This window comes from Sardina pilchardus, chromosome 7 (assembly GCF_963854185.1).
Source record: "Sardina pilchardus chromosome 7, fSarPil1.1, whole genome shotgun sequence".
NCBI lineage: Eukaryota > Metazoa > Chordata > Actinopteri > Clupeiformes > Clupeidae > Sardina > Sardina pilchardus.
Window position 1 is genome coordinate 27343039 of NC_085000.1, and position 26116 is coordinate 27369154.

The window sequence follows — 26116 nt, forward strand, 5'->3', positions numbered from 1 at the left end:
CTAAATAATTTAGCCACTTAGAAGCTACGTGTGGTGCTGACCTAATGGCTCTGTGAGCCTGCGTCTGTGAGGCGTGAAGGGAGAGGGGAGCTCGAGGAGGAGCTTTGGCGGAAGGGCCCGGAGTGATGAGGTTATGCGCAATATGTTAGCAGTGATTCCTGACCGCAGGGCTTGCCATCTTGGATGAGGAAATCTGTTTTGAAGCACGATGCCTTTCTCCGCTTTCATTGCTAGAACATTTCTCTCTCTCTCTCTCCCTCCCCCTTCCCTCCCTCCCTCCCTCTCTCTCTCCTTTCTCTCTTCGCCCTCGCCATGGGAGCTGACCCATTGTTTAAGTTGCTCCGCATGATGTACCGTCAGGAAGAGCAAGCATGACGTGTATTCAGTGAGCTGACAAAGCTATGCCGTCTGCTTGTCTAGTGCATTTGTTTTCCCCCCTCTTGCAGTACTATAGCACGAGCGCATATGTGTGAGAATGCGGACTTGCTACGTCATTCTTTTCATTGATTTCTGTGTTTCTGTGTGTCTGTGTTCTTTCCACGCGTTCCAAAACCACAGTATCTTTGCCACTTGCCATTTATTGACATGTTATAACATGCTATCCTGCCAAACGCACAAAAGAAGTGGGTACAAAAACACATTTTTTTTTTTACTACAGAACAGCCTGCAGCGAACAAAGCCAAGATGTCCTTAATCATTTTGTTTTTCATCTGTTCTTGAAGTATAAATCTGTAGCTGTCCTTTTTTTTAAAGATGGGATTTTAATTTGCCCAGACGTATAGCTGGACGCGGTGCTCCACACGCGGTGTTGGCGCGGCTGGTGCCCTCGGCACGTACATGCTGTGCTCATGTTTCAGGTGTCATTGGGAAATGAAGCCGCTCTCGCAGCGTTGCAAATAACACACTCTAATAGAGAGTCAGCCCTGAGGGTGCCGCCCAGATCTATACACACACACACACACACACACACACTCTCTCTCATAGACAGCTCAGCACGGGAAAGATTGTCAGATTTCCATTGTTCTTTTTCCTTGTTTTTTTTTTTTCCTCCTTCAATTAATATGACCTTGGCTTCAACCTTGACAGGTTTCCATAGATGTGTTAACGTGGTGCCATTGGATAGAATCGGTCTTTAGAGCCATTCCTCCACAGCCGTTCACCACCCCTCTTCTCTGATAGGAGCTGCCACCGAGGCAAAAGCTGTGAAAAAACCGGGCAATGGTGGTAATCATAGATATCACACCCAGGGGTTCAGACACACCTCTGGAATAAGAGCAGCCCATCCCCGGGGCTTTCACCTAACAGCCATCTCTCCCTCTCTCTCCCTCTCTCTCTCTCTCTCTCTCTCTCTCTCTCTCTCTCTCTCTCTCTCTCTCTCTCTCTCTCTCTCTCTCTCTCTCTCTCTCTCTCTCTCTCTCTCTCTTTCTCATGCTCTTTCTCTCTTTCTCATGCTCTCTCTCTCTCTCTCTCTCATGCTCTTTCTCTCTCTCTCATATGCTCTCTCTCTCTCTCTCTCTCCCTCTTCCTCTTTTTGCGCCTGGTTGAAGGATGGAGGAGAATGCGGGCCAGCTGCTGCCCCCCCCCCCCCCACACACACATCCCCCATGTTTGCGTTTGATAAATACATAAACAACCACAAGGGCAGCGGGTCAAGTAAGCAGGCCAGGCCAGCATGACCGCCTGCACATCATTTAGATTTGGCCACCGCGCTCTTCCCCTCCCTCTCTCGCTGGGGGAAGAGATGAAGAGAGGATGGGTGGGGGGGGGGGCGGGTGGACTGTGGAGGTTGGGGGGGATGTTTAATGCCTTCTGGCTGTATCCATGTGCAGACACAACAGACCCCCAGGACGAAGCCCTCCTTCCACCAGTAAAAGTAGTTCCAGTAATTCAACGCGTTATTGAACAAAGGGAGATAATAAGATGGCTTCTAAGTATTCACATATTAATGATGTATAATTGAAAGAATAGAACCTCTAGCACAGGGTTCTATTTCATTGTACTTGCCCAGAGCCCAAGGATTGACATTTTTGTCTTTAATCAATATCGAGATGCTGTTAAAAAAAGAGGAGGGCTGATTGCTTCTGTGCGAGCATCTGCTCTGGTTCTCACACGGAGCAGGAGCAAACCATACGATGATGACCCTCTGTCGTCGTGTCTGTTAACCAAGAAAATGTTAGCTGGTGACGTGTTCTCCACCGCGGTTGTGAAATAGCCTAGCCTAGCGGTTGAGATGGTTTGACGCGTCCGAGTGACTGACTGGAGCAGCAGTTAGACCGTGAGTCGTAAAACAAAGGCGCCTTGTTAATCACAGCTTCCAGAGGATCAGCCCGACACTTTGTTCTCTTAAGTAAACCAGGAAGATGCATATCGTTGTGTGTGTGTGTGTGTGTGTCGTCGTCGTCCCCTCCCCCCTCGCTCTTGTCAGCTCATGTTCAGCACTGAAGCATAAATTGCGTCGCTCATGATGCAAAGACACAAATCACTGTTAAACACACATCGTTTTACACCTCCCCCCAAAACACACATACACACACACACACACACACACACACACACACACACACACACACCGAGCACTTGCATACACACAGTTTTCTAATACCTCCTCAAGTGGATTCCTTGTGTGTCTCCATGAAGCTTACAGTAGAGGTCAACAGGGTGTTGATACACTCAGTAATTTGCCCAGCCTCTCTGTTTTAAATTATCCCTGTAATGTCCCTCCCCAACCCCCTCCTCTCCCCCGCTCCCTGTAGCATAGCCCTAACATATGCGTCTAATGGGGGGGATAAAGGCTAGCCTTACAACACTCTTGTTTGTGAGTGGAGCATTGTGTGGTTGAACAGGCAGAATTGAATACAGACAATTTTTTTGTCAGTTAAGCGCGAGTTGCCCATATTGCAGATAAATCTGTATAAGTGTGTGTGTGTGTGTGTGTGTGTGTGTTGGGACTAATCTCGCTTTTAGAAAATGTAATCATATGAGCGCATTTCTGTGCTGCCAAATCCATGTGGAAAAGCTGGCCCTAAAGCCCTCGCGAGTCAAACTGCTGTCGCGCGCTAATGCCAGTCATTCGGGCAAGGCGCTGGCTTCCCTCGAGCCCTTTGTATTACCATTTTTTTTTTTTTTTTTTAAATGTCTTAGGATTTTTTTTTGTTTATTTTGTTTCCCCCTTCTAGAAATTGTTCTGTTACATTCCAATCCTCTCGGTTGCCTGGGTGTTATTCCATGTTCAAACATCTCACCGCTATAAAAACACAAGCTTTAAAGAAGAGCAGTACACTAATCCTCCTCTGATGAAAACACCTTCTTCTGTGTGTGTGTAATTTTTTTTTTTTTTTTATGGCTCGCAAATCCCCCATTTGATGTCATCAGTACATTGCTCCTATAGGTTGTCTTTGAGATGTTGACTGCAGGCAGTTGAATGGTGTATGACACTGTGTGTGTGTGTGTGTGTGTGTGTGTGTGTAAATGCACATTTAGGCAGCCTGGTTATTACTGAAGCACTGGCTGAGCGGAATGTGAGCAGGCAGGAGTAGTTTTAATAGAGAGAGTGTGTGTGAAGGAGGAGGAGTGGGGGAGCAAGCCAGAGCGAGATGAAGGCCTGCCTTTGTGGCCCATTGTGTGGCAATGTGTTAATCGAGGGACAGACTGTGTGGGCTTTTGCTTTTTCTTCCGAAGGGCAGAGGTCTAATTTATACCTTTATTCACACTCTTTTTTTGTCCCCCCCCCCTTCCTCCTCTCCTTTTTTTCATGCAGTGGCGAGAGAAATGTAGCTGTTATTTAAGAATTCCTCACTCACACCTCCTTACTGGGTGTCCGTAATGAGAGAGGGAGAGGGAGCGAGAGGGAAACGAAGAGGGAGAGATTGAGCTCTCTATATTCCCCACCACAAATGGCTGCTCTCTCTCTCTCCTTTTCTCTCTCTCTTTCTCTCTGCCTCCCTCTCCCCCCCCCCCCTCCTTCCTCCAGACAGCTGGTATCTTTCAGAGGGTCCAGCTCTGGGGATTGATGTGTAATGGCTCCGTGCTTTGACTCCCCCAGCCCGTGCTCCAATCCCTTCCCACCGAACCCTCCTCCCTCCCCCCTCCCCCACCGCCAGCTCAGCTCACCTCTCTGGTTTTCATTTATATACTTCAGCTTGCCTAACAATGAATAATTGTTACGGTTCTAGCATAACTGTGAGTGTGGGTATAGTGTGCGTGTGTGTGTGTGTGTGTGTTCTCGTTTCTCGAGTATTATTGGTTTCTTAGGCTATGTTGGCTTTATTGTTGTAGTGTCAGCAGGAGAATTAGCGTAGATTTGTGCAAGGTGGTGTGCCCTTGATTAGCGCGGGGACTAGCTAGAGGGGGGGAAAGGCGCTGTTAATAATGTAATGTGTTTCCACAGCACCAAATAGGCTTTTCATAATGGATGCTGATGGGCCAATCATTTAACTACACCCTGGCGTTTATGAGATGAATTTGTATGTGCGCGCATGGCTACCGACCTGAATTGCATATAGAGGTCCTTAACGTTAATGAAACCCTTTCATGGTGTGTCCCTGCTCAAAAGCACGACTGTTGACTAATGTCTCTTTTTTTTTGTTTTACCCCATGGGCACATTTGATAGGCTGATGGTTTCTAGATAACTGTTCACCTGAGCTGGTGGCTAACTAGGCTTCTTAGGTCGAGACAAAAGCTTTCTTCTATTCAACTGGTCGTTGAAGGTGTGTGTGTGTGTGTGTGTGTACGTGTGTGTTTGCCGTGCATCACCGCAGTGGCTCATGATTATGTGATTAATGGCGTGGCGTCAGGCGTGCTCTGTAATCAGCCCGAGACGCTTCTGTTTCCCCGCCGCTGCAGCTGCCCTGTCAGCCGCCAGCCGTTTCCCTGGCGATGTGACGGGGCGCCGCCGAGCGCGAGTGACGAGCCGAGTTGTCAAGCGTTTCGCCCCGTGCCTGTCACAAGCCATTTCTTCTCCATATCTTCCTCTCTCTCTCTCTCTCTCTCTCTCTCTCTCTTGTCTCTTACTTTCTTTCAGTCTCTCTCTCCATCCTCCTCCTTCTCCTTCTTCTTCCTCCCTCTCTGCGACACATTTACCCTCAGATGGGCTTTCGTCATGGCTGCCAGGCTTGTCATTGTGGCTCTGGTAGCCCACTCTGGTTTCCCTGAGCGCACGCTAGCACACATTAAAAATGCACCTCAGGCTACCTTCTAAACCACCGTTAGATTGCTAGGCTTCCAACCCAAAGGTTTTTGGTGAAATCTCAATAATGTTCCAATCTGTTTGCAATAAAGAGGATAATTGTTTTTTTTGTTGTATTTTTCGGTCTTGTCTTTCAAGTGGTCTCATTGGTGTCCTTTCACCGTAAGATGTTCAGAGGCTCAGTGGTAAATTGCCTTGATTCTCCTGACCTCTCATGCTCACAGCTTGCCTGTGAGGCGACTGCGATAGTTCTGATATAGAGACCCTCCGTTAAAGCTCCGTTGTTTCAGAGCGCTGTAGCGCCAGCCACAGATTTTCTTCCTAACTGGAAACCGGAGCGCCGTGCCCGGTTTCCTCACCAGCTATTTGATTTAAGTGATCTGAAAATGTGTAAATATAGGCTACTTTCATCTCGTCACTGAAGTGCTTGCCCGTGTAAGTGGTTGAGGCTAAATTTCAGTTAGAATTTTAGCTCTGTAGAAAAATTGGCAGGGTAAAAATCGACATTAATTTTCAGAGCCATCTGATTCAGATGCTCATAGGTACTTTACTTTTTTTTAATTTCACAAATACACACTTTTTGCGTATGTGTACACACACACACACACACACACACACACACGTACACACACACTCCACCTTTTAAAGGCTTTTTATGGGGCTCGAGGCAGAGATGGATCTCATAGCTGGGTGTGATTGCTACTGCCTTGATGCTCTCCCAGCCCTTCAGATGTGGCCCGAGCTATTTGCAGAGCTTACTCCGCGGGAGGGAATCCTGTGCAAATTACTGTGTGCAGCATGTGCATCCCTCTCGTCGCTCTCATCCTCCCTCTCTCCCTCTCTCTCTCTCACCATCCATCTCTTTCTCTCATCCCTCTCTCCCTCCCTCCATCTCTTTCTCTCATCCCTCTCTCCTATCTGATGGAAGAGTAGGGGGGGGGGGCAGCTTGAAAGTGTGTCTGATGTTAGTCGTTGGGTGTGATGGCACCAGGGCGGTTAGTGCATTCCTCAGGAGGGCCAGGTGTTGCCGTGGGAGACGGGGCCCGTTTGATGAGCTAGTAGCCAGTCCCCACCAGGAGAGACGGCCGCCGAATCTCTGTGAGGGAGAGATTGATTAAGCTGATTATGTTTATTGATGGGCGCCTGTCGTCTTACCTCTCTCCCTTTGTACCTCTCCATCCCCCCCATCTCTTCTTTAATGCCGTACGACGGACTGACTAATCAGACTCGCAGTGTTCAATGGTGGTGTTACGAATCCAGATTGATTGAATGGGAGGTGATGTTAGTTGAGGTGTTAGCGAAAAAAAATGTTTATTAAAAACCCCTCCTCTTTTTTTTCTCCCTCTCTCTCTCTCTCTCTCTCTCTCTCTCTCTCTCCAGCTCTCCTGAAACACTGGGGTTGTCGGTGCGGCGGACTTTTTCCTGGATCTGACCGGTAAATTCAGAAGACTGAAGCCCAGGCTCACAGTCTACCTTTCACGGAGGCCCAGCCGTGAGAGGACAGAGGAAGGCACGTGGCGAATCATGACCGCCGACAAGGACAAGGACAAGGAGCGGGACCGCGACAGGGACCGCGACCGGGACAGAGACAGAGAGCGCGAGAGGGACAAGGGACGTAGCGGCGGAGGAGGAGGAGGAGGAGGTGGTGGTGGTGGTGGTGGCGGAGGCGGCGAACGGGACAAAGGCCGCGAGGGCGAAAGCTCCAGGCCGCGCCGCAGCTGCACCCTGGAGGGAGGCGCACGCAACTACGCCGAGAGCGAACACAGCGAAGACGATGACAATGAGGGAGGCACCTCCGGAGGTGGTGGTGGTGTTGGAGGAGGAGGAGGAGTTGGTGGGGGCGTGGGTGGAGGAGTAGGAGGAGGCGCACCAGGAGGAGTTGGTGGTGTTGTTGGTGGAGGAGGAGGAGGAGGTGGAGGTGGGGGCGGAGGGGGCGGGAGTATTACGATGATCGAGGAAGGAGGCAAGAAGAGCAAGAAGAAGCTGCCCAAGAAAAAGTCACGCTACGAGCGCATGGAGAACGGAGAGATCACCTCCTTCATCACGGAGGACGACATCATCTACCGGCCTGGAGGTAGGGGAAAAACACACACACACACACACACACACACACACACACACACAATGAAGTCTTCTCACATGTACACTCGTGTATCATTGCTGAAATGTGATACACACGCAGACATACACGTTTAAAGCTTTGAGCTCATGCCTACACGTGCGCATCTGAAACACACACCTACACACACCTAACTCCATGCACGCCTGGCTAACTCACACCCGTAGCCATTATTTGCGCCAGAGTTGTTGATCGCGGTGCTGGATGTCCTAATTAGCGTGAGTGTCGATGGGCGCCAGTGTGCTGCTGAGCTCCAGTGCCCCCCCCCCCTGGTGCCCGCTGCCACTGGCCCAACCCTCACGCCTGGCGCTCAGGAGCTCCGCTCGGCGCTCGGCACAGTATGCCACCACAGCGGCAGTGCCACACAGCAGTTTAAGCGCATTCAAAACAAGGCCAGCGGAAGCTCCCGCTCCGCTGTTTATTTGCATCAGCACACAAATGTGCACAGTATCTATCTTCACAGAGGTGTCCCACCAGGCCGTGACGTAACACGGGCTCAGTATAGCTCTTACTTAACAATACGCACTCTTGAACACACAGTTTAGTGTCTGTACATGGATGCGCATGTTTCATAGCACTGCACTTGTTCTATGATCAAATTGACACGCATCTCTTCAGCAACGCATATCTGTTGTGTACAGGTATGAACACACACACACACACACACACACACACACACACACGCGTATTAAACCAGGATCCGTTTCTTGCTGCATGGTGAAGACTAGTCCTCCGGCCCATTAGCGGAATGAGTGGCTGCAGGAAAGAGCACGTTCGGCCGCGGGCAGCCGACACGTGCCTGCGAATCCAAACAGCCTTTTACTGACGCTAGCCTCAGGAAGCCTAACCAAATAGCCATAGATTTTTATGTGAAGTGCTATAGTCAGCGCAGCGCTGGTCGCCTCAGCAAAGCTTTTAGCTGCCTCTCCATCCGGCCAGTCAGGCAAGTCGGCCCCGCATATTTTCAGACATTGCTTGCTTTAGCAGTTCCAGAACCTATCCAACAGTGTTCATAATGCTAAGCATATGCTGGTTACAAAACGCATGGAAAAAAAAGTATTACATGAGATAATGTATGCATGGCATCCCATAATAAGACTACGAGGAGCACATGAAATAAACTGACCACTGCTGACCACTGTGTCTGCCGTTATTGTGCTTACATGAGTAGCGTATTTTCTGTTGTCGTTGTTGTGCGCAGTACAGCACTTGGCTTGTTTCATTTGTACGTGCTCGCAGAATTTGCTGCCGTAAGCTACAGCGAGCGTCTGCCGTTGACTGCACCACTAGTGTTCCTCGCACGCTGCCGATTTCTCAAGTGGCTTTGTGACACCTTTTTCCAGAATCGGCTTTTCCCAGTTCGAATGTGTGAACGAGCACAGCTCGCAATCACAAAATCATGTTCTATGATTGGCCAATACATGTATTTTTTTTTTGCCCATCCATGAACCTTTGTTGTCCTACTCTGACAGACTAACAGTACTTAAAGACCCCCAAAAATACTTGACAGGAGCTGTCAAGATGTCTGAAAGAGGTTAAATTACTTAATTTAAGTGCCTCCCGTGGCAGCGGCTCAGTGCTAAATCTGTAAGCCTCGCATGAGTTTCCTGCCACCCCTCGCTGTTGCCCAGTGACATGCAGTTTGTTTATTGGTCCCTCCTGAGACACATGCTGGCTCATTAAATTTGCGTTCTGTCCAGCACTATTTCCCACTGCAGTACATTTTTTGTTTTGAATGGCCGTCACCACCACGGGCAAAGAAAACATTTTCTTCGCTCCTCTTCCTCTCTCTTGCTCTCTCTCTCTCCCTCTCTCCTGCTCTCCTTCCCTCTCCCTCTTCCTCTTCCTCTTGTCTTTGTACCCCAGCCTGCTTGAAAAGTCCCTTGGGGGTGGGGGGGGGGGATCACATCCCACAGTGAGAAGGCCTGTGCACAATAAGCAGCCATCAGCCAGTCTCAACCCAAAAGGCTGCTCATTGTCTCTGTGTAGGAAGGGTGCATGTATGTTCCACTATTATGTATCTAACCTCTTGGAGACTTTTGCCCGTGCTTCCTCCGTCCTCTTTCAGACGTTGCATTAGTCTATCGCAAGCTTGTTTTTTTGCCCCCCCCCCCCCCCCCCGTTGTGCGAGCTCTCCCTATTTTCCTCCAGCCGTTTTTTTTTTTTTTTTTTTCCAAGAAAAGTTTTTCCGCCTGGCTCCCATTATGTCTCTGTTGTGTACATGCACGGGGGCGCACACACACACACAGATACTCACACACACATACACACATGAGGATAGAGTTTTAGGGTTGAAGAAAGCGAGACGAAAAAGACATAACCTTTTCTCGGCAGCGCTGTAAACAAGGCTCGCCTCGCTCGCCCGCTGTTTGGATATTTGGCGGAACGCGAGGCAGGGTGTCGGGGAGTCGGTGGAGGTTAGAATGTCAGCCTCGCTGTCGAAAGGCAGTCGGCGTTGCCGTAGCTTTTTTCGTGGCGGCCTTGGCAAGCTCGTATCTTTGGCTGCCCGTCCTCTTTACTCAACCCGGCTCCCATGCAAAAAGGTCAAGCGTGAGCACAAATGGATCATCCTTGGCGGGCTAATGCGCCAACCGCCTGGGAAATTATCTCAGAGGATCGTTTCGATGCAGACGCGCGCACACACACTCACTCACACACACAACACACTGTTGGCCATTCGCTTAGCTTCGCTGTTCAGGAACCGCAAGCTGGTGGTTTAACAAAAAAAGGCACCGGCACCGGCAGGCTCGGGGTGTTTGTGTTTTCCGCGCACGTGCGGAGCAAGGCGCTCTCATCCCCAAAAGTCCTTGAAAGCACGGCCGCCTGCTAGCCCGAGTAGCCTCCTTCATCCCAGCGTCTGCCGCGCCACAAGGTCTTCGGCGGCGGCGCTATCAGAGCGAGGGGCCGAGCGAGGCGACGGCAGCAGCCCAGAGCCCCGTCTTTTTAAAGAGGCGTTTATGAAATCACAGTGCGTCTTCTCCTTCAAGCCCTCCGCCAGCGCACAGGGAAAAAAAGGGGGGGGGGGGGGGGAGAAAAAAAAGCCCCTGCCTGCCTCGGTTGGCCTGCCTGTTTATGCAGCTGAGACGCTATAAGACACAGATGACAAACCGGCTTTGATATCATTTTTTTTTTCCCTTATTCTCTTTTCTTTTTTTTTTTTCCTCCTCTCCCCCCGTCGCTCCACAGTGGATGGAACAAAGGCTATTGTTGCGGGGAGTGCATCGCGTGGATTAGGCAGTTGCACCACGCGCCATTAGATTTCCAACACGTCGCCTTTGTGACAAATCTCTGATTTGTGTCGGATGTGCTGTACCGGGCGGCTCTGATCTTATTGTCTGATCGGCTGCGGAGAAGCTGTTTGTGATTGTCTGTGTGTTCGCGCGCATGCATGGGTGTTCGCGCTCCACATATGCAGATTGCGTATTTTGGAAGGTGTGGTTACATGCTTTGTAATGTGCATATTTTCCCCTTGTTCATTCCTTTATTCTCTCTCTCTCTCTCTCTCTCTCTCTCTCTCTCTCTCTCTCTCTCTCTCTCTCTGTCTCTGTCTCTGTCTCGGTCTCGGTCTCTCTGTCTCTGGTTTGTGGTCATTTGCTGCAGCCTTATTGCAATCAGATTTGATTCGACTGGCTTAAGCAGGCACAAAGCCATGGCCCGGATTAAGCCCCTGCTAAACGCTAAATCCTTTTATATTCGTCTAGTGACACACAATATGTAAAACTGACCACACTTGGAGAGGGTATTAAACAGGCAGAGCCAGGGCACGAGCCCCCCCCACCCCCCCCTCCCCCGAACCGCCACGTTAATTGCTTTTGTCATCATTGGAGAGTCTGAGACGTGCACACACACACACACGCACACACACACACTTATAAGTATATAAATGGATGCTTCTTTAGATGAAGATGAATCCAGTGGTACAGACCCCTCCCCACTCTCTCACACTCACACACACACACACACACACACACACACACACACACACACACACACATACACACACACACACGCACTCTCACACACTCATAGACGGATGAGTGAATTATTTCTGTTCTGCAGGAGGCTTAGCGGGCATTGATTAGCCAGTAAAAAAGACAAGCAGAAACAATTGCCATAGGATACACTTTAGCCTCCATCTCAGGGCTCTGCTGCCGTGCAAGGATAAAGGAGAGCTCGAGCAGGAGGGAGGGAGAGAGAGAGCAATGGAGGAAGAGCGAGAAGAGGAGGCTAAGTGGAGGAAAGGAAATATGGAAGGGGCATTTGTATTGCGGTCAGTGCAGGCGGACAGCGCACAGGGGCAGTCTGCTGGATCGATCGGGCCTTTTGAGTGGCAGTCCTCTGTCCACGCTCCCTGTAGCTTTGGCGGATATATATGACACACAGCACGCTTCATGGATCTGGCTGGGAGATTATACACACGTCTGATCAATAGCACAGAGCCAGGCTGGCAGCACACACACACACACACACACACACACACACACACACACACACACACACACACACACACTGGAGCACCCTGTCCGCAGACACCACCGCAGACTTACACACTCATACACACAAATCTCTGACCCCTACACACACAAAGTGTCCTTGTCGTGTCCATGCAATTTGTTGCTTGCTCTCTCGCGCTGTCTGCCCTCTCTCTCTCCCTCTCTCTCTCTCTCTCTCTCTCTCTCTCTCTCTCTCTCTCCCCCTCCCTCCCTCCTTGCACCACTCTAAAATGGAGTGTTAACATGGCCGGTCTGCCCTCCTGCTTTCACATTCCCTCCTAATATGGCTCCCAGTCCCTGATGTGCTCACACTTGCTCGGGCTGTGCGTGCGAGCGTAAAGAGAGAGATGTGTTTGTCTCCGATGGGTCGGATGTGAACTGGCCATATAATTTGCCAGTCCCAGCTCCCACCCCATTACACCCACCCCATCCCCCGCTCTCAGCACTCTCAGCTTCCAGACTTCCTCCCTGACTGGGCTAATGTAAGCGCCACTCGCTAGCATACTGCAATCACTCCCCACGCCTTAACCTAAATATATAGGCTTATTAGATGGACAGCATCATCACACAGCAAAATCACAGCATTGTCAGTTGCCGTGCTTAGTACACTTAACATCATTAGTAGCCAACAGAGATGTGCTTAGTACTCTTGAATACATCAAGTATACTAAACTAGGACAGCCACTCTAGCATCATCACACAGCAAAATCACAGCACTGTCAGTTGCCGTGCTTAATACACTTAACATCATTAGTAGCCAACAGAGATGTGCTTAGTACTCTTGAATACATCAAGTATGCTAAACAGCCACTCTAATCTTTACCATTGCATGGGTAAAGGCTAACTAAGCCTCTCTGAAATAGCTGTGTGAAAAAGGTGGTAAAAGAACCTCGGTCTGTAGGAAAGCCTTCAGCTTAATATATAGATTCTGTGTGAAAAACTGCATGATCCTGGCTATCTTTCACCCTCTATAAGCTAGCGTAGCCCAGGCAAACCTCTCTCGTTGGACGGTGATTTATCATGTGGCTAAAGGCTAAAGCAGAACCGTGTGTGCATCAGAGAGTCACTGGCTGGGGCTTGTTCTCCTGACATCTCCACACTCCAACTTAAGAGAAGCCTTTCTGTGTAACTGTTAAAGTTGATGGTTATTTAGCAGCTCGTTTTAATCCAAAGCAACATGAATGGACACTCACAGTGGCAGGACACAAGCCCAGGTCCACTGATTGTCTGTCGTGACACTACTGCTGTTAATTGTAAGTGGTTGCGACCGCTGCTTCTGTCCTGTCCTATTGTATTCAGTGCCACAGTCGTGCTAGCTTTCTTGCCACCAGCCATAGCTCTGACTTGGGCTAGCTGATGAAAGTGCTACTCGGTTTTCCTTCTTATCTGAAGTGAGTGAGTGAATTCACATTAAGGACCGTTGGGAGAAACAGCCTCTTCTAGGCGTAGGTTTTTATAGGTCTGGGACCCCTCCCTTATTCCAGCCCAGGCTTTCATAGAGCCCTTAAACACCCACATCAAAGGCGCTCGTATCCAACATATGTTGGGAGTCCATACCAGCTAACCGGCTAGGGATATTCCCGAGACACCGAGGCTTACAGTTGCACACTCCTCGCCGTTAGATGTTCATATCGGCTCAGATGTCTCCGATCTATTTAACGCCGTTATTTATTTATTTGCCGTCGCTCTTGAGTGGTGTGGTGACAGAAGCGCTGTATTGTCACAGCGGCCCTGTGATATGCGATATCCAGACTGAAATGTCGGCCACTCTGCGCCACCAAAGCCGCTATCTCAGAGGAGTGAAAAGGCAGCACCCTGATGTGCTCGGCAAAAGTCTCCTAGCGCGCTCTGACAAGGGCCAGGGGGGAGAAGAGCTCCCTTTTTTTTTTTTTTTTTTTTAAACCCCTCCCCCCCTCCCCTCCTCCAAACCTGACCACCTGCCGATTACTAATTAGAAAGCTGCTACAGACAAGCGGCTTGTCCGTCGCCTCGGCTCGTCAAAGAGCTTCTGTTCCTGCGGCCTGGAGGGAAAGAGCAGTGTGTGTGTGTGTGTGTGTGCGTGTGTGCGTGCTCTGTTATGGACCCGCTTCAGAGAGGTTTGATGTGATCACACTGAGGTATCGCTCACCCAACCCCCACCCCCCCACCCCCCTCCTCCCCCCTCTTTCCGGCGAGGGGAAATGGCGCTGTCTGCTCCTCCAGACTGGATAAATGTGCTGCTGAAATGGAATGGGATTAAATGCCATAAAATAAAAACACACAGAGAGGGGTTGATCTGAGGTCTGTGGACGGGAAGAGGTTGAGGTTTTGTTGGTGGATTGGGGTCAGGTCAGAAATTGGATGAGCTGGGATGATAGGAGTGTGTGTGTGTGTGGGGGTGAGGGGAGGGGGGGGCTGCGGGGGGTCACCGTGGCAGGGCCTGACCCCTGACCCCGTAGAGTGGAGCTGCGTGTCGCCCCTCAGCAGGAGATGACCTGGGGAATTGGATGGGGGTGAATCCGGGTGTCAGTTGTCGGAGCTTATGTGTGCGGGGAAGAAAATGGTGGTTCGTTATGTCTGATTGTCATCACCACCATCAATCCACACACACACACACACACTCATGCTCACGCTCACACTCTCTCTCTCACACACACACTTCCCTGTGGTGTCATTATTGCATCTCTCCTGCTCTTTTAATTTGGGGATCAGTGGGCTACAGTGAGCTTGCTGTCTGCGCTTGGCTGGCTTCAGAGCAGAGTGCAGTGCAGGTGTGTAGTGTCCTGTTTTCCTCTCCTCTCCTCTCCTCTCTGAAACCGCAGTCTCATCTGCCCCTTCTCTCCCACCTCTTTTAGATACACACGGCTGATCATCCTAGAGCAGTGAGCAGCACATGAGTAATGGAGATTTTTTTTTTTTTTGCTTCTTGCTTTGTGTGTGTGTGTGTGGAGCTGCTCACGTGCTTGTTAGCACGTTGCTATTCTCCTCTCATCATTTCTTCTAAAATGAATGAGGGGGAGAGCGAGCACTAAATAGCAAACAGGGCTCATCCCCTGCGTCCCCATCACCCCCCCCCCCCTCTCTCTCTCTCTCTCTCTTTCTCTCTGCAGTGAGGCAGCGTCTCGTTTGACTGTGTGAGCTCATGCAGCTCCTCTCCTTTATTGGTAAAGGTGTGTGTTAAATTAGACATGCTCCAGGAACGCTGCGGATCAGCTGACTGAACAATGAGCCGCAGCACGCCGAGGTGTGTGTGTGTGTGTGTGTGTGTGTGTGTGTGTGTGAGCAAGCACTCACCCCACCCCCTCTTCCACTTCTCCCCTTACCTCATGCATATTCATGCGCGCTAAGTGAGGAGTGACAATACATTAAGAAGTAATGGCTGCAGATGGATCACATTTAACTTTGCCGATTCCCTCCCCTCCTCTCCTCTCCTCTTCTCTCCTCTCCTCTCTCTCTCCTTTTTTCTCTCTTTTTTTTTTTTCCTCCTCACTTCGCACTCCGCACTCTTGGTGCTAACCGTTGGCCATGAGCCGTTTCCTACAATCCACCCACCCGGGCTGATAAATCTCAATCTAAAGGAGGGACCCGGGGCGGCTGCAGCAGGAGGGTCGATAATTGATCCGGTGGTGTTTGCGAAAGCCCCAAAAGCCCCCGTTCTCTGCTTATTGCCCTCTCCCCCCACCCCCCTCTTCCTCTGCCTCTGCCTCTCAGCTGCTCTTGGAGAGGTTGGAACCTGTAGCCCCGGGGAAAGCACAGGGAAGTCTTTTACAAAGGCCCCTGAAGCACCACACACACACACACACACACACACACACACACACACACACACACACACACACACACACACACACACACACACACACACACACACACACACACACACACACACACACACACAGAGCACCATGCTCCCATACACACAGTACCATGCTCTTCAGCTCACTCGATTCCCCTCCCCCCTACCCCTTGCTGATGGAGGGGAATGCTGCTGAAAAGCACAAAATGGCTGGAACCTCCCTCCCTCTCTCTCTCCCTCCATCTCCTTCTCTCTCCCTCTCCATCTCCTTCTCCCTCTCCCCCCATCTCCTTCTCTCACTCTCCCTCTCTTTCCCTCCCTCTCTTTCTCCCTCTCTCCATCCCTCTCTCTCTCTCTCTCTCTCTCTCTGCATCTCAGGTCTGTATCCCCTGCTTGCTCCTTACTGCCTGTGACTAATGGAGCCCCATGCAAATGAGCTCAGTAATTCACTCTCCCCAAACGAGCCTTTTTCCGCCGCTGCCGCCGAGGTTGTGTGTTTTTAAACGGCCTCCGTACTGCTGCAGTTTAAAAAGCAGCTGATTATTCATATGCTTGAAGGTGGGGGGTTGAGGCGGGGGGGATGCTGCTGATGGTGGGGGTCTTGTGTTGATCTAGCCTGATAGCGCCGGGGTCGTGTTGCAGTTTATTTTCATGCACAATGCGTCTCCACACGCGCCTTGACACACATATGACTCCGTGTCAGATGATCTCGGTAAAAAATTGATAGCCCAAGGGAACGTTTTCATTTCAAGTACGAGTGTGTCAGTAGAAATGGATTTTCAGAAGAATATACTCGCTGGTTTATGATTTCTGTAAGTCACCTCTCCTAAGCTCATATCAGCTTTGCTATACAGCTGCCAAATCCATCCATCTCTCTTCCTCTCTCTCTTCCTCTCTCTCTTTCTCTCTTTCTCCCTTTTTCTCTCTCTCTCTCTCTCTCTCTCTCTCTCTCTCTCTCTCTCTCTCTTTCTCTTTGTATTTCTGGCTGTGAGGAAGCCTTAAGCTTTCATTCTCCCCTGCTAACCCCCCCTCTCTCTGCTTTTCACCTGACGTGGATGGGACTTTTTGAATCATGTCATCTCATCTCCCCTCTGATTTGTCTCTTTTGTTCTCTCCCTCTCTCTCTCTCTCTCTCTCTCTTCCCTGCCTTCCTCCCTTTCTCACCCACTTTCTCTCTGTCTTTCCCCCTCCCCCTTCTTCTTTTTTGTCAGTGAGCTCAGAGACACAACAGACACACACACACACACACACACACACACACACACACACACACACACACACACACACACACACACACACACACACAGGTCGCACAAAAGCGCTGATGGATATTTTCATTGGGCCCTTATCTTGTAAATGACTCGCTGGGCCTGGGTGGGGGCCGGGGCCAGAATGTGTCAATCATCCAGCCGGCCGCCGTGACAACGATTAAAAAAGAGGGCAGGGTGAAAAACAGAAAGGAGAGTGTGGAAAAAGAAAGGAGGAAAAACAACCCCAGCATGCCCTATTCACACATGCCCAGATAAGACCCACCCGCCCCCCCAACCACACACACACACACACACACACACACCCCTCAAACCCTTCCATCTTGCCTTGCAGAACTCCCATTTCATCGGTTTTGTTTTGTTTTTGTCTGTTTTCTGAAAGCCCCTCTAAACAAATGGGCTGCGCTGTGGCCTCCCTATTTGATTTTTCTTTTGACTCGACCTGCTGCCTCCACCAGATAAACACAAGAGCGATCGATAACCGACTGCAGCCCAAACAGATAAATAAATGATGATGTAAGGCTGCATGGAGAGGTGCTCTTTGCTTTTGTTAGCGTAGCGATCACGCGCCGCCTCTACCATCCCACCGCACACGCGCGCACACGCGCGCACACACACACACACACACACACACACACACACACACACACACACACACACACACACACACACACACACACACACACACACACACACACACACACACACACACACACACACACACACACACACACACACACACACACACACACACACACACACACACACACACACACACACACACTACACACACACACCTCCTGTCGCGTCTCAAGACGCACACTATTCACACAAGCGCGCTTTGCTCTCCACCGCGTGTGTAAACAAACATCCATCAGTCACGCCTTGGGCCAGTGGAAAGTTCTTGAAGAATGTCGCACGACTGGTCTCTCTCTCTCTCTCGGACAAAGCCTGTGTCTCCTCTCCAGGCTTCCTCCCCCCCCGCGCGATCACTCGTCTGTGTCTCCGCTCTGCGTCTGCTCTCCCCATTCCGACTCTCCAGGTCGGCCATGTTTGTAATGCCTGGGACGCATTACTCGTCATTACAGGCCCGTCAGGAGCTTCCCGACGCTCCTCCTGCTTTCCCCAGAGCCTCCGTAGGCTCTCTCGGAAGTTCAGACAAACAAGGAAGCTTCTCCGTTGTCTCCTCCGGCTGTCCGTTCTTCCGATACAGTTGAGCCTGTAGAGCTTGCGAGCCTGGCTGATGAGCAGGATGGAGGGTTCCGGATCGATAAAGCAATTCCGCCTCGACCGAAGCTGCTCGTTCATTTAGAGGGCTTTTTAAGGATGGCGCGTTTACATTTAGTTCATTACTATTTAATAATGTCTTGGAGAGAACGGGGGCCATGGCTGTCTTTTGAAGACCTCGAAACGCGTGGGCATCCTTTTTACAGTGTGGGGAATGGCTTTCAAACGGAGCGCAGAGGGAGAAGAAATGGATATCTCTCTCTCTCTCTCTCCCTCTCTCTCTCTCTCTCTCTCATCTCCCTCGCTTTCTCTCTCCCTCTCAGCCCTCCAGCGGAATCACAGCACTCCGTTCTCTCTGTCAGGGAGGTCTTAGCTAGCAGACATAATTGTCGACAGACACTTGAACAAACCCCCTTGATTTCCCTCCTCCCTCCTCTCTCTCGACCCCCCCACCCCCCCATCTCCCCTTTTTACCATCCTCTCCTACTATCTACAACTACACCCCCCCCATAGCCACACACACACATGCTACCTCTCCCGCCTGCCGCCCCCTACAAAAGCCCAGCGTCGCTCCCCAGAGATGGGCTGACCTCCTCGCTGGGAGAGGCTCTCAGTCAACAGCTCCAGCCTGAAGATGTGCGATTAAGACAGGCTGAGGCATGATGGGAACCAGGCTGGAGGATCTGAACCACAACCCCTTATGTAAGGGGGGATGTGTGTGTGTGTGTGGGGGGTGCTAGGGAGTTCCGTGTGGAAAAGTGTGTGTGTGTGTGTGTGCGCGTGCTTGTGCTTGTGTGTGTGCATATGCTGTCTTTGAGTTTGTGGTCTTGAACAAGAAAGGGAACACCAGCTTGACTAGAAAAAGAAAGAGGCGGGAGGCTAAGGGAGAGAAAGAAAGAAAGAGAGAGAGAAGGGGGGGAGGGCGAGAGTGAGAGGGAGAAAATCCAGTCAGGGAATGGCCGCACTCACACTGCTTTGTGTTCCAAACACATTTTGCGTGATCAAAGCAGACGTGTCCTCAGACGAGAGGCTCATGCTTCAGTGTAAATAAGATTTTATCTGTGAGATGGTCGGAGCACAGCCCAGCATCTCTCTCTCTCTCTCTCTCTTTCTCTCTTTCTCTATCTCTCTATCTTTCTCTCTCTCTCTGTCGGTCTCTCTCTCTCCCTCCCTCTCCCCCTTTCAGTCTGTATCAGGGCTTGTTTCTGTTCTTTTTCCCTCATGCGGCTGCTCTTTAAATGTGAAAACTGTTACCTCAGAGGGAAAGAGTGTGTCTCTTCTCTTTTGTATGTGAAGTATGGGAATCCTCAGAGCCCCCTCGGTGTGAGGAGAGGAGAGTAGGGGATACGACAGAGGGAGAGAGAGAAAATGATATTTCCATTTAGCAGTGTTGTGTGCTTGATGTTGGCTGCAAAAGACAGGAAGTGTGTGTGCGCTGGTGTGTGTGTGTGTGTGTGTGTGTCTCTGTCCCAAGCAAAAACTGCCTGTCTGTTTTTGTCCTTGGTAGCGTGAATGTTTTTGTTAAGGAGATGAGGGTTCACGACCTGGCCATACCACTAGTCACATTCAATTTAGCAACTCCCAGCTCTGAATGAGAGGATGCAGCCATGGATGACAAACACACATACACTGCACGCACACACACACACACCGTGTGTGTGCCTGGCATGGCGCTGGAGAGGTTATGCAATTTTTTTCTATGTGGAGAAGTTGGAACGCGTTTGCTAAAGGTTTGGGGGGATTTGGGGGGAGGGGATGTGTTTGGGGGAGAGTGTCCAGGCAGTTTGGAGCGTTTACCGGCCTGCCTCTGTGCCAGGCCTCCCCTGCGTTACCGTTTGGCGTCGCTTTTGAAGAGCAGCCTGCGCTGCCACTTTGCCGCCTGCCTGCCTGCCTGCCTGTCTGCCCGCCACCCACCCACGCAGCCCCGGCGCGGTGTTCAGCACAGCACAGCACGGCAGGCCACACTTCTGATGGTGCCCTCTCTCTCCCCCCGCATCCCTGGTGCTCTCCGTGGAACGTCTCTCTCTCCCTCTCTCTCTCTCTCTCTCACTCACTCTCTCTCTCTTTCCCCTCTCTCTCTCTCTCTCGTTCGCTCAATAGTTCTGTCTCCAACACCGCTTCTTCTCCCCTCTTCCGCGCTCTCTTTCGCGCTCTCTTTCTGTCGTTCGTTCGCTCTCTCTCTGTTACCTACTCTCTACTGTGTGCCCACGCACTCCACCTCTCTCAGTGCGTGTCTGTTTCTCTACTTCCCTTCCCTTCCTCCATCTTCTTCCTCTCTCTCGCTAGTTGTTCCCTTTGTCTCACCCCTCTCTCTCCCTCTCTCTCTCTCTCTCTCCCTCTCTCTCTCTCTCTCTCTCTCTCTCTGTCTGTGGGTCCCCGTGGGCCGCCCTTGATGTTTGTTCTGGAGAGACAGGCCGGGCCTGCTCCAAAGCGCCCTAATCCTATTACTCACATTCCAGTTGAATCGCACAACAGGCAACAGAGTTTTAAAGCAGTCCAACTCCTCTCCCTGTAGTGTCACCGAGACAATCTCAGCCTGGCGTCCACACACACACACACACACACACACACACACACACACACACACACACACACACACACAGATAGATTGATGGACGCAGCAGAGCAGGCTGCCCCTGTACCCTCACAGCTTAACCTTCCTTAGACGTATACTAAGACCAAATGTCCTCTATGCGGTCGCCAAATGCCCTGTGTCCTGATCATAAGTTTGGAAGTAGGAAACCAATGCCATTTCTCACCAAGAGTACAGACCGCATATGTGAATGTCTTATTATGGTGTGTATGTATACAGTGTATACGTGTGCTATTGCATGGAGTGACTAGCCTGAGCGCTGTATTAATCTGTTGGCCCGCTTTTGTCTTTCAGACTGTGTGTACATCGAGAGCCGCCGACCCAACACGCCCTACTTCATCTGTAGCATTCAGGATTTTAAGCTGGTGAGTGCAAGTGTATTTCTATTCCTCCCTCTCTCTCTCTCTCTCTCTCCCTCTCGCTCTCTCTCTATCCATCTCTGTCTCTATCCGTCTCTCTCTGCTTCGCCCCGAGCCTGGGCTTCATCACTGCTGACCTTATCAGCCCGCTGGCCTCTGTGTTTGTTGTCTTATTTATTTCCATAAGTGCTGTGAAAGCAGGATCAAACGCAGCTTTGATGTGGGGTAATTGCCTGCGATCGTGTGTGTGTATGTGTGTGTGTGTGTGTGTGTGTGTGTGTGTGTGTATGTATTTGTGTGTGGACCTAACCCAGGTGTGTGTTGACGGGATTAATGTTTGTGTTGGAGACAGTAAAAAAATCACTGAAATGTGTAAAACCAGCCTGGATACTCGAAAAGGGCACTCTCGTAGTTGAGAGGGGGAGGAAGAAAAAAAAAAAGATCTCTGCGAATCGTAGCAGGCTGGGCTTTATAGAGTGAGGCATACGCAGCATGTAAAAGGGAGGTCTGTTTACGGGACCTTAAGGGAAGAGACCTCAGACAAGCTGCAGCTAAACCCCAGCGCTAGTCTCGTCACTCTTTCATTTCTCCTCCATCTTTTTTTGTTTTACTCCTTTTTTTCCCCCTTAGCCGACTAAATGATCAATTAGGGGGGGAATGTACACAAGGCAAAGAGCTGTGTTTCATTCCCTCTAATGTGTGATCTTTTCTGTACGAATGGTGTGTGTGTGTGTGTGTGTGTGTGTATGTGTGCGCATGCATGCATGTCTGTGTGCGTGTCTGTGTGTGTGTGGGCATATTTTATTCTCCTCTCTCAGATGCTTTCTTTTCACCCCAAGCACATTCTTTTAATCAGCCACATTTAAAAAAAAAAAAAAATGCTTGAAGCTTCAAAGCGAGCAAAGGCAGCTTACAACGTGAAAACCTCACATTCACACACCGCCTGGCCCACGTTTAAACTGGTTTATTAGGCCGGTGGATTCCTGTTTATCTTAACTCTTGATAGCTCCTCGTCAGACATGGGCTTTTAATTCCCTGGTCATTCATGCATTGAGCTGATCCCTCCCCTCCCCTCCCCTTCCCCCCCCTTCATCCTTACCTCCCTATAATATACCCACAGAGGTAGTTTTGTCATTAAAGGAGCTTGTCACGGCAGGTCTGAAATCATAACAGCCGTTACAATTAGTGGGGAGGCCGCTTTAGATGGGAATAGGCAGGCAGGCAGGGGGGAGGGTTGAGGGGTGGGGGGGTTGAGGGACACGACCCAGGGGGCAGGGCCCCAGGAGGCCACGTTAATGACACAGAACATCCAAGGTGATGATGGGAGGTCAAGGGAGCTGCGGGCGGGAGCAGTGGTGGCTGGTGGGGGAGGAGGGAGTGGGGGGGCAGGGGGGGTTGAAGGTTGGACGAGGGAGTACAGCTGAGGCTGGAAGGGAGGGGGGGGGGGGGGGGCCTACTCTGGCAGGGGGTGCGGCACGGTGCGGTGGGGGCCTGGGGAGGTTATGTTGCTGCAGGACTCAGCCAGGGACGAGGCGCTTTAATCGGATTGCGGGGCAGAAGTGCTGAGACGGGCAGGAAGGCCCTCTCGCCGGGGCCCAAACAATAACATCCCGCCCGGCCGGCCGGCCCTAATCTCCAGCACTTGATTAAGTGCAGATCAAGAGGGGGCGGGTGGCTGGGGGCACCAAAGTGTGTGGGGGGGCAGGGGGGTCTTAGTTGGCCTGATGGTAAATGTCAAGGGAGAAAACAAGGGATATCCATTAGCTTAACTCCCATCTTTTTTGTTTGTGTGCGCGAGCGAGTGTGTGTCTGTGTGTGTTTGTGTTTGTGTGTGTGTTCCGTCGTCAGCCTCTCTCCCGGTGTGCTCACTGAAGAGGCATCTACAAGCTGGCACATTTCAGATAGGGTGTGGGTGCCTGCTTGTGCTCTGGTTTCAAAGGTATTAGAAGAATCCTTTTAAAACTCAAGTTGTGTGTGTGTGTGTGTGTGTGTGTGTTTTTTGTGTGTGCGTGTGGTTTCTAGATGTGTGTCTGTGTACAGTTTGGTGATTGTGTGTGTGTGTGGCAGGACGCTGTCAGGTGGCATGTCGAGCAGTGCGGCAGCACATGTTCGACGAGCTTCTCGACCGTGATGATCCCGAGCCTGGGGGAGGTAGGTGGGGGGGGGGATCAGTCCCTCACCCCCCGACCCCACCGCCGCTGTTGCCTGTCACCGCACAGCCTAATTGGAGACGCAAGCATCTGTCTCCTCCCGAAAAAGAAACCCAAACGATTGCGAGGAGTCGATTGCTCTTCCTCTTTTTAAACCCCTCTTCCTTTCGCTATTTTTCTCTCTCCCTCTCTCTTCCCTCTCTTCTCTCTCTTCTCTCTCTATCGGTTTCATCTCCCACTGGATGGGAGTCTTCTCCATTGGCAGGTTTAATTGATTAGTTTTTAAGGAAGATCTGAGGATCCTTTTTAAAAGCTTCTTTCCAGAGGCAATAATGACTCATGAGGGTATCGGCAGGTAGCACGGGGGTGTGGGCTAGGGTGGGGTGTGTGGGGGGGAGTCTAAACCCCCTCAGCCTGCATCACCATCAGATGTTAAGGCAGATTCATTGGATACATAATGGTCCCAGCTCCCACAGGAGCAAGCCCTCCCTCCCTCCCTCCCTCCCTCCCTCTCTCTGCTTCTGTGCAACCCTGTTCTCTTTCACTCAGCATTCATTCTCTCTCTCTCTCTCTCTCTCTCTCTCTCTCTCACATGCTCTCTCTCGCTCTCCCCCTCCCCCGTGAAATTAAATATCTCATCATTACGGCTGTTGCCACCAGAGTCGATGTCGCCGCCTTTAGCCCGTCGCTGCTGCAGTCTGACACACCAGGCAATGAGTTATTTAACCTCTGCGTCCGCCGCTGTCGCTGCTGCTGCTGCTGCAGCTGCTGCTGCTGTTGTTGTTGTGGGCAGGGAGGGGCTCTTCACCAGTACACAGTGGGCAGGAAATCACTGTGGCTTCTGACCAAAACGACCTCATCAATATATACCCCCTCTCTCGCTCTCGCTCTCGCTCTCTCTCTCTCTCTCTCTCTCTCTCTCTCTCTCTCTCCCTCTCTCTCTTTCTACCTCTGTCTCTCTTTCTTTCTCTCGCTTTCTCTTTCTCTCTGTCTTTCACTGTGACTCTCGCCATTTCTCTCTTTCCTTCTCTCCCTCCTCTCTTCCTGACCGTCTGTCTCTTGTGCTATCTGTCCATCCCTCGCTCTAACCCCCCACCCCCCCACCCTCCCCAAACCACGTCACTCGTGTACTTTATCTAATGACCTGTGAATCCAATTAGCGGTGTGTAGAAAATCTGCAGGCAGCCATCAATCTCCCCCACCGAGGGATAAACCTGTCAGCCGCAGCCCAGCACCGCTGCACCCTCCATATGCACACACACACACACACACACTCGTGCGCGCAAACATACGCCAAGCCTCGTGCCCAGCACACACATTATGCACCGAACACACACATTACACATTAATTACGCCTGATCTTCCATTTGTGCGACAAAAACACACACACGCATGCGCTCGCACGGTGCGATGCATATTGAAGTTTTTACACAGTTCATGCTTCATATGAACATGAAATGGAGAGTATGCACAGTGCACACACATACTCCATGCACACACACACACACACACACACACATACACACACACACACACACACGCTGCACATTACAGCGTTCCTGCTCTCATTTCCGAGAGCTCGTCTGTGTTAATTGGCAAGCCTCTCACTCATCCCTGTCTCCCTATTTGTGCTCCTCAGGCTGAGTGAGCTGATGGATGGACAGAGAGAGAGAAAGAGAGAGAGGGAGGGAGGGAGGGAGAGACAGAGCAGGGATGTTTCCTATGCTCTGAGATTAGTAGCCAGATCACAGAGGCACTCTCTCTCTCTCTCTCTCTCTCTATCTATCTCTCTCTCTCTCCTTTTTCTCCTCTCTGTCTGTCTGAGGGAGCCATCGCAGCTGAGGGATGGCACAAATGGAGTGGAATCAAAAGCTGAGGTGTGTGTCTGTTGCCACGGCACGCCTCAACGCTCACACACACACACACACACACACACACACAGACAGGATGTGGTCTCCATGGTGCTCTCTCTCTCTGTCTTTTCTCTTAATCTGTCCTTTCTCTTTTCTTTCTCTGCCCTCCTCCCTTCAGTTCAGTCTGCGGTCAGAAAGTAGGCTTGGTTAAATGCCTGTTTTGAAGACAATGTGGTCAGGTTGTTTTGGTAGGCAAGTGGGGCTTGTGTGTGAATGTGTGTGTGTGTGTGTGTGTGAATGTGTGTATGTGAATGTGTGTGTGTGTATGTGTGTGAGTGAACACACCCAGGTGTGCCTCTCTCTCTCACACACGGTTACTCTTTCGGCTGTTCGTGTGAAGATGTGCTCTCACATTATTGGGAGAGTTGACACATCCTGGGTTCCTCCGGACGTGCGTACGTGTGTGTGTGTGTGTGTGTGTGTGTGTGTGTGTGTGCACGCAGGCACGCAGGCAGGCAGCAGGAGCCTGTCAGTGCATACTGATATCCAAGGACACACTGCAGCACAGCACAGCGCAGCCCAGCTCAGACCAGACTGATACCCCTGAGCCAACAGCACCGAGGCTGCCGCACATACACATGCAGCTCTTCATATTTCCACTTCTCCAATAAAGCACTCCATCTCTCTCCTCCCCCCCTCTCTCTCTCCCTCCCCCGCTCCCTCCCGCTCTCCTTCTCTCTGCCTCCCTCGCTCAGCCACTCTCCCTGTCTCATCATTACATGTGAAGGAAACTCATGTCTTGACACTCGTTGACATCATCTGGCAGGAAACATTGTCGTGACCGAGCATGAGAGAGAATGAAGTGAGAATGGTGAGCTCTCCCTCGCCCTCTCTCTCTCTTTCTCTTTCTCCTTTTCTGTCTCTCCCTCGCTCTCTCTATCTCTCTCTCTCTCTCTCACTCTCTTTTTCAGCCTCAGAGACGACATGCCATGAAATCAAACGAGCCCTGTGCCCGTCCTACCAACCTTTTATATTGCCTTTTCCAATCTCTCATCCATCGCTGCTCCATATCCCCCCCCACCCCCCCCCCCCA

At 50.9% G+C, this 26116-nt stretch overlaps 1 protein-coding gene and 1 long non-coding RNA gene across 8 annotated transcripts in view; both read left to right on the top strand.

Moving 5' to 3' along the window:
* LOC134087837 (uncharacterized) overlaps window positions 1-6803 on the top strand; it is a 51818-nt gene extending 45015 nt beyond the window's left edge. The window contains exon 3 of the long non-coding RNA XR_009939862.1: window positions 6567-6803. This is a non-coding gene — a long non-coding RNA (uncharacterized LOC134087837). The remainder of the gene's footprint in view (window positions 1-6566) is intronic.
* Window positions 6804-7128: 325 nt separating this feature from the next.
* Window positions 7129-26116, top strand: part of rerea (arginine-glutamic acid dipeptide (RE) repeats a) — a 101787-nt gene continuing 82799 nt past the window's right edge. For all 7 annotated transcript variants that reach the window (XR_009939861.1, XM_062541615.1, XM_062541616.1 and 4 more), the window contains exons 1-2: window positions 7129-7260; window positions 20956-21026. Coding sequence is in view for 6 of the 7 variants with exons in the window: in XM_062541615.1 (XP_062397599.1) it covers window positions 7134-7260; window positions 20956-21026 (198 nt within the window). In the remaining variant the exon portion in view is untranslated. The remainder of the gene's footprint in view (window positions 7261-20955; window positions 21027-26116) is intronic.